The sequence below is a fragment of the Triticum urartu genome, chromosome 7A, assembly GCF_056163025.1.
Source record: "Triticum urartu cultivar PI428250 chromosome 7A, HENAU_Tu73, whole genome shotgun sequence".
NCBI lineage: Eukaryota > Viridiplantae > Streptophyta > Magnoliopsida > Poales > Poaceae > Triticum > Triticum urartu.
In genome coordinates, this window is record NC_141879.1 from 684,062,852 (window position 1) to 684,071,037 (window position 8,186).

The 8,186-nt window shown below is 47.6% G+C and overlaps 1 protein-coding gene across 1 annotated transcript; it reads right to left on the reverse strand.

Annotated features, from left to right (window-relative positions):
- Nucleotides 1-5,121: 5,121 nt before the first annotated feature.
- LOC125524997 (uncharacterized) lies at nucleotides 5,122-7,732 on the reverse strand. Its single transcript, XM_048690022.2, has one exon. It carries the CDS (start codon nucleotides 6,435-6,437, stop codon nucleotides 5,433-5,435), a length of 1,005 nt encoding a protein of 334 aa, XP_048545979.2. The 5' UTR covers nucleotides 6,438-7,732; the 3' UTR covers nucleotides 5,122-5,432.
- Between the last annotated feature and the right edge of the window lie 454 nt (nucleotides 7,733-8,186).

Genomic DNA, 8,186 nt, shown 5'->3' on the forward strand with positions numbered 1-8,186 from the left:
CTTGTCTCATCTAATACTCCTTATGGAGATACATCTATTCTAATATAAAAACACTTTATCTACATTATATACTCCCTCCGTTTCTTTTTAGTCTGCATATAAGATTTGGTCAAAGTTAATCTTTGTTAACTTTGACTTCAGAAAAATACATCAAGATTCACAACATGAAATCAATATTGTTAGATCCATCATAAAATTACTTTTCATACCATATAGCTTTAGTATTGTAGATGTTGATATTTTTTCTTACAAAGTTTGACTTTGACCAAATCTTATATGCAGAGTAAAAAGAAACGGAGGGAGTACTAAACGTTGCCCTTGAAAAATAAGTGGGGCGTTTTGGTGACCGGGCTTCATATTTCTAAAATATCAAAATTCAAAATTTTCAGTTTAAAAAAAATCTGAAGAGATGCAAGTATAGAAGCATGAAATGTATGTAAGTGTAAAAGAATTGGGATGAAATACATTGAAATGCAACCTGTACAAAAAAGACAAATTCATGGACTTTGAGGATGAATAGTATCGTGTGCTCAGAAGCCTCTTTTTTTTTGCACAACCCTCATTTCAACGTATTGGTCCTGAAAATTCTATACACATGTCATTATGCCTCATGTACATCTGTATTTTTTCACTTTTGAAATGTAAAAATATGAATTTGGATGACTTCTGAATTTTGCAAATGGAGGCCTCCATGGAGCTCGGCCTCCGGCCTCCAAAAGCAATTTTCGCCAAGAAAAATAAATAGCCAATGTAACATTCATCATATGACATGGTACCTAACATTCGAATTAAGCATGGGTGGCCCAATTAGTTTTTTCCTCTCTTTGTTTGTTCTTACGGACAACAGGAGTGATAAAGTGGTTTCTTTTGTCTTATGCGCTAAAATGTTACTTGAGCACTCAAGCATAAACGCAACCGATAATATTTACATTTAGTCTAAAAAGCATGACACTGTTTGCTTTGGTAAAAAAGACAATGATAAACATACATCGATTATGAACTATTGGTTGAGCAACGAATGATACAAGCGCAAAAACTATATTACTCGATGGTCAGGCTTCTTGGATTCAGGTAAGCAGAAAAAACAGAAAACAATCAAGAGCAGTCATTATTTACTGTTTTGCAAAAATCATCAATTTAATTCTCATTTGGTGAAAGCAATCACCAGTTTCACCATGTAAGCCCTTAAAAGGCAGTGATATGTGTTGAATGAAAAATATTCCTACAAATCCTCTCATAAACAAACAAGGAAAGAATTGAACAACTCCACGGCTAATTCATATAGTGCTTGACAATTGATACTTTTATCTTGAGTGTGGTATTTTTTGGGGCTGAATCCTTGCCCTGTTGGCCAATAAAATAAGATATGGTGAGCTGACGTTGATGAAGCACATACCTATCAATTTCTGAGCGTTGTTTACGAGAGTTGTCCCAGGACATCCATAAGCTCAGGAAGGGCGTCGTCCTGCTTATATTTCTTCACCCGGCAAATAAAATGGTTTTTTATGCTGCATAAATCCCAGCATTAACACAAACTTGAACCTTCACCATGGCATTGGTAGAATCAGAATTCTTCGAGTATTCGACTTCCATCCAGGGCTTGAAGATAATCCTAAGTTATCTTTGTTCTGACTGGTTAGCCCTTCGTTTCAAGGAATCATCTTTTCATTTGGTAATAATGTCAGTAAAAGAACACACTGAAAGTCAACTTGGTTCTAGCCCAATGCAAATGCAAACCGATTAAAGTAATTGTTGGTCCTTTTTTGTGAGAATAATTGTTGGTCCCTTTAGTTGCCTATAGTTTTCTTTGGCATCCAGGATCTTGGGAAGAATCCTCCAAGGTTTGGTGGAAGCGTCTAACTCTGAGAAGAATAACCAAGAGCTGAAACACCGGTAAGAACAAAGAAACTATTGAGGTCGAGCTTACCCTGCTAAGTTCATGCTGTCTCATGTTTGCAGCTGCTTCAATTGTCATGTCCATGATGTGACGCTGCTTATGCAAGGTTATTAGAGTTTTCGTAGCATCTCCCTCAATGGTTTCAGCAAGCCAAAGGCAGTTGTTCACCCTTCACACTGAGAAACATGACCGAATGAAATCTATGGAACAACAAAAATACAGGATATTTAAATATATCAAAATATTTACATTTTTTAGGAAATTCGAAAGATTATTTCTAACCAGAGGAAAAAATACTGGATGTGGGTTGATGTGCTATATACCCAAAAGGTACCAACCCTTTAACAACAAGATGATGTAACTACAAGAATAAATCATGTAAAAAAATGCAGAACTATTTTTGTCACTACCAACTACGACAACTTAAAAGTGCTTGCTTCCTGAGTTATCTGACGGTGACCATAAATAGTACCACTTATATTTGTTATGAGTGCTATGACCTAATCCAAACAAGATGGTGTTTCCTAAACTTCGTTTAGGTCACCCAGAACATAAGAAAAGTAGATTTGTCATGACTTGTTCACTATCCATTAGTCTCCTATTGTTCAGATGGGAAGGGATGAAACTCAAAAGAAAATAAGAAAAGTTTTTTTAGTCACGGTAGTTCACATCTCAAGAAGACAAATAGTATATCTAATTTAAAGAATATTAACCATCATCTAAGTTATTATCTTTACACCCCAGGTATTTCACAGTTAAACCTCATTCCTTTTGGATCCTACACTCATAACTTCAAGCAATTTATATGCTAATTCACAAGCATTACGATGTTTGGAAGTAAATAGGTTTTACCCTAACAAATGAACCGAAGTAGTGACAAGGACACCATATGATGGGCCATTCTGGTGTCACAGTTACCAAAAAGAGCAGATTTGATGACCACAGCATGCACTACCGGCAGATGTTCTAGAAGAATTCTTGAGCAAAGTGACAGACTACATCTTTCACTGTGTGACTAACTAAATTTGGTACTTTGTGACCTGTAACAAATCTTATATGGAGCTAATAACTGCATGGTATTGTGAATATGATTTCTTACTATTTGACATGTTATCGTGTAGGATGTGCTTGCTCCTTTCTGTTGTGATCGAATTCTGATAAATGGTTTCATCTTCTATCAACTATTTTGTGCTTGCTCCTTTCTTAAATAGATTCCTAGAGTAAAGTTGTATGGTTTCCAATTCCAATGAATTTATATGTTCTGTAATGTAATCATTAAACCATGCCAAGCTACCGAAGCAAACGGAAAAAAATGCAAGATTGTCGTAACTCGGTTATACCAAAATCAATGTGGTGAACAAAAATTGAATACGAAGTGGTGAACAGAAATTGAGCTTGTATAATTGTCACAAACTAACCACAGCGGTGTTTATTGGGAAGTGTCCAGAACTCCAGACGCACTTAATGGAGAGGAAGGATGCCCTGATAGGATGCAGGTCGCCGGTCCATCATCGTCCAGTGAAGTCGCAGGGGCGGGGCTGCCTCAGCCCAGGAACGATTAAGGCTGAATAGGGGAGTCGTGGACATCGTGGATGACTGCGAGGTTGAGACGCTCGCAACCGACGGAGAGGAGTTGGGCTATCACAGCTTCCTCGAGCCGCAACAATGGATTGTCGAAGTGGCGCAGGTTCGTTGGGTGGCAGTGGGCGTCAGGGCAGCGTACTGGGAGAAGAACGGGCCATCGGGGCGGAGCACCGGCCAATCAATGACAGGGCAAAGCAGCGACGTCGAGACCTCGTTGGCAAACGACCAGTGGTAGTGGGAGTCGAGAAAGGGCGGAGCAAGTAAGCCGCAGGTGCATGTGCAGGTCGTACTCGTGCTGTGGGAGACGTGATTCGGTTCGATTAATTAACGGGGGGAAGCAAATGAGAAGAAGAGGGGTTGGAAGGAGGAGGTTGGAGCGCGGCCGTACCTGAGGATGAGGACGAGCAGCGGCAGCACCTGAAGGAAGCGCGGCGGCGACGGCGGAGGGAAATGCGTCCGATGGCGAAGGGGGACGATGATGTGGCTTCTGCGGCCGGGGGCGAGATAGGGAGGCAGAGGCGGAGGGCCGGGGCGATGGTGGTGGTACTACTAAAAGCAAGGGTATGCGGCAGCATCGCGTCTCGTGTTGGCTCGCGGAAGGAGATGCGCGAGATGTCGCCCGTGGCGGCGTGGCGTGGGGAGTGCGCTGGGGAGGTGGGGGTTGGAACCGCTGGATCAGGGCGGGCGAGGGAAGGGAGGGCATGCAGTGGCAAAGGGTGTAATTTAGTAAAGAAATTGTGTTTAGCGTTAAACATTGCAGCGTTCTGGAACGTAAGATAATAGCATTGGACGGATCATATGAATTGGTTCTTCGTCCTTTTGTGCTTTTATAGAGGTAGTAGATTACTTTAAGTGTTGCAGGCTTGGATTAGTTAAATGGATGAAATATCATCCATTTTATTTAAATTGTGTCTGAACTTTGCTGAATTCTATTTTGTTTAATGGAATTCGTCAGATTTGTTAAAATCTATTTTGAAATTAAATTGATGCGGCCACGTTGGATGGCTGGCTCCTATATCACTGTCCGTAGATTTGGCTTCATCGATCCGTGGATGGTGGCTCCTATATCACTGCCCGTAGACTAGCTTCATCAATCCGCGGATGGATACGGTGTACAATTTGAAGGTCACCAATGAAGATACCCTAAGCCGCCTGGCTCCTAGTATATCACTGTCCGTATACTGGTGTTCATCGGTCCTCAGACGAATACGGTGTACAATTTAAAGGTCAGCAATGGAGATACCCTCAGCCGCCGTTGTGTATAACTGGGTTATACTTGTATTACTCTATCACAATATCGATAATGAAATTTGCCATGATTGAATTTGCTCCCGTAGTTCCAAAAATCATAGAGAATAATATTAACATCCGCAATATCAAATCAGAATCATTTGATTCATCATGGATGTCTATTTCATATTGTATTGTGGATGCTGTTTTCTGAAAAATTGAATCTAGTTAGTCTTCACATCCCATTGATGCTGCCCGCCTCTGCCTCTGCCTCCCACAATGGTTTGCAACTTGTTCTAGACGATGGACCATGGTTTGTCTCCTCGCAAATACTAGAATGAACGATATCCCCGCGAAAAAATGACAATAGTTTCATGCATAAACCATCCTACATTCTTTTTGCGAGTATATAAACCATTCTACATATTGTCGAGAGATCCATCACTAATGCAGAAGCCTAATCAGTCCAGCTAAATTACTAACAAGTATGCTACTGAACAACATGTGATCCACTTTGCTGCCATGGCCGACACCATCCATTTGGATTACATCGTACAGTGCTATCCTTCTAACTAACAACAAGATTTGATCAACTTTTACTCGAGTCTCTAGAAATATACTACGGAGTACTACTACTAAATTAACGAACGAGAAAGCTTAATTAGCCGCCTTCTCATGAGAGTCACGGGTCATGTGTTGTTGGAGGAGATCGTGTGTTGGATCACGGGCACTCGCCCCAGCCCTCCTCGGCGTCCACGGCGGCGGCCGGTCTGCTGGCGCGCGCGCGGCCCATGGACGAGGCCACCTCCACGAGCACCCTCGCCGGCACGTGCGCGCACGCCTCCAGCCGCCGGAGCGCGCCGCCGGCCTCGTGGGCGCCGCCGACGTGAGCCGCCATCACCTCCAGGCACAGCGCGGCCGCCATCGCGACGCGCAGCGGCACCTTCCTCGGCGCCGCGGCCACGGCCCGGAGCGTGCGCGCGGCCGCCGCGGCGCGCCTGCGCGCCACCCCCGCCGGAAGGCCCATCTTCTTGGCCCACCCCTCGAGCACCTCCTCGCCCCGCGCGCGGGGGCTGCTCCTGATCTTGGGCCTCCGCCCCACCGGCGCCGGAGTCGTTGTCGTCGCAGAGTCGGCCGTGGACACGCATGAGCTCGACGTGGTCATCCCGGACAGGGCCTCCTGCTCCTCCTCGTCCTCCTTAGACGCAGCGAGGCGCGTGCGGCGGTGGCGGGAGGCGAGGAAGTTGGCGCCGTGGACCCTGGCGTCGCAGGGCGCGCAGAGGAACGCCGCGTCGGCCGCGCAGTGCACGTCCGCCGGCGCGCCGCACAGCGCGCACCTCGCCGTCGCGCCGCACATCTCCGCCAGCCTCAGCACTCTCTCGCTCTCGCACGTAGGGTGAGGCGGGGTTGCGTCGCGCGCTCTTCTAGACTCGCAGCCGGGAGAGACGAGACGATGGACGACGAACGACGGCGAGGCAGCGTGGTGTGCTTCTCCTCGCCCGGGCGCGTATTTAAAGACGACGACCGAGCTAGCCAGCTCGCGAGGTGGGCGCTCGGTGGTGAGATCTTTTCCGCTCCCCACGTCCCCCCGTATCGTACACGTGCAGTTTGCGTGGTCATGGGCGCGGGCCGCGAGCGGCGTCCGATCCTGGCCCCGATCGCCGCGACGTGGAGGCACCGCGGCCGTCCCGGCCGCTCCCGCGATTCGCACCGGCCTCACGCCCATCGATCGACGGCATCATGAGCGGTGGCCATGTGGTCGCCCGGCGCGCGGTCGACACCTGGTGGCGCACTCCGCCGTCGATCCCCACAAGTGGCTGCGGTTGATCGACCGCGACGCGAGGGCCGACGTGAGCCGCGAGTTTGAGAGGGGCGTCGCCATCGGCGGGATGCGCCGATGGAGGCGTAGAGCCATCCGTGGCCACGAAACCTCGTCCCCCTCGAAGTACGTACTCTAGACTAGTTTGCGCCTGGCGCCCACGCCGGCCCGCCCCTCGCTGTCGGGGCACGGTCGGTCGTTCGTGGCTTTGCTTTGTCGCGCTCCGGTGCCTGCCGCCGCTGATTCTTTAGCCCGTCGTACAAGCAAGGAAGCTCTGCCATGGGGTGCTACGTGCTAGTGCGTTGAATTCCCGGCTCCTCCGAATTTTTTACAGAAACTTCGCCATCCGTATCGTTCTTTCGACATGTCGCGAGCAGCCAGGCAGGTGAAAATGTGCTGTGTTGGCAGTGCAGGCCATCTCACACCACGCAGTATTATAAGCCATGCTGATTTTGTATTTTATTTCTATTCTTTTGCTGCTGACCACATTCACTCGCGCGGTGCACAACGGCACCCCCGGCCTGGAATGGACGCCTTCTCGATCATTCCAAAATGTCTAACATGTGGACCGCGCGCAACGGAGATGGAGGCCACCATGAGGGTCCATCGGCGACCGATCACGTACTAGTACTGCGTGCAACTGAGGCCACGAGCGGCGGGGCGATCCAACTCGTGGAGCGCGGGCGCGCGATGCTCGTCGTCCGCCTCGCCGGCCGACACGCGGCGAAGGAACATTCCCCGTCGCTTCCTCTCTCGTCTGGCGGAAAAGCAAAGGTTCTCCAGCTGCGCCCGGACGTACTCCTCTACTAGTTTATGTGGTCTCTGCCGCTCGGCCGTCCACGGCGGCATGATCATGGGTGGATCGACACCAAACAACCGCAGGAACCTTCCGGAAACTCGGCAGGGCGGGCTGCTCCTGCGTGCGACCAACTTTTGCTCCGAATAATTTTCCGGGTTCGCTGTATCTCGTGGGGGGCGAGGACACACGTACGCGCCGGGAGATGCCCAAGGGCGCCGTGTGGCATGGCAGCCCCTCGTCGGCGACAGAGACCCCGAAACGTCCCCGCTCCAACGTGCGGCGGAGGCAGCGGCAGGTCTTTGCATTTTGAAGTGCAAAAACGGCTTGTATCCAGTTATAATATAGTACCCCCTCCGTCCAAAAACACTTTTCAAGAAAATGAATAATAATTGATGTATTTAAAACTAGAATTCGTCTAAATGCATCCGTTTCTCCCGCAAGTATTTTCGGACGGGAAGGGCACTAAATAGCCCTTATAATAAAAAAATCATGGAAAAACACAAACGTGAAATCGATGGGCTGGGAGGGATTAACGTGCCACGTTCTCTCTATTAGGAGATGTATATGAGATCGAGTACGAAAAATGCATCTTACACCTCGTTTGCCTTCAAATAATTTAATTGAATTTGATTCGGTAAGTTGAGGCCTTCTTGATTCGCGGGATTCTCAAAGCATAGGAATAGGAATAACATATCAGAATGGAGTGCTTACTTGAATCTTATAAATTTAGCAGTCAGTGTTTGATGCCACATAAATAACAAAAGAACTGTAAAAACAGGTTGGAATGGATCATATGGATCAAACGACCAACATAGAAAAAAAACCCAAGATTTATAGGTGTAAAATGCAACCATATG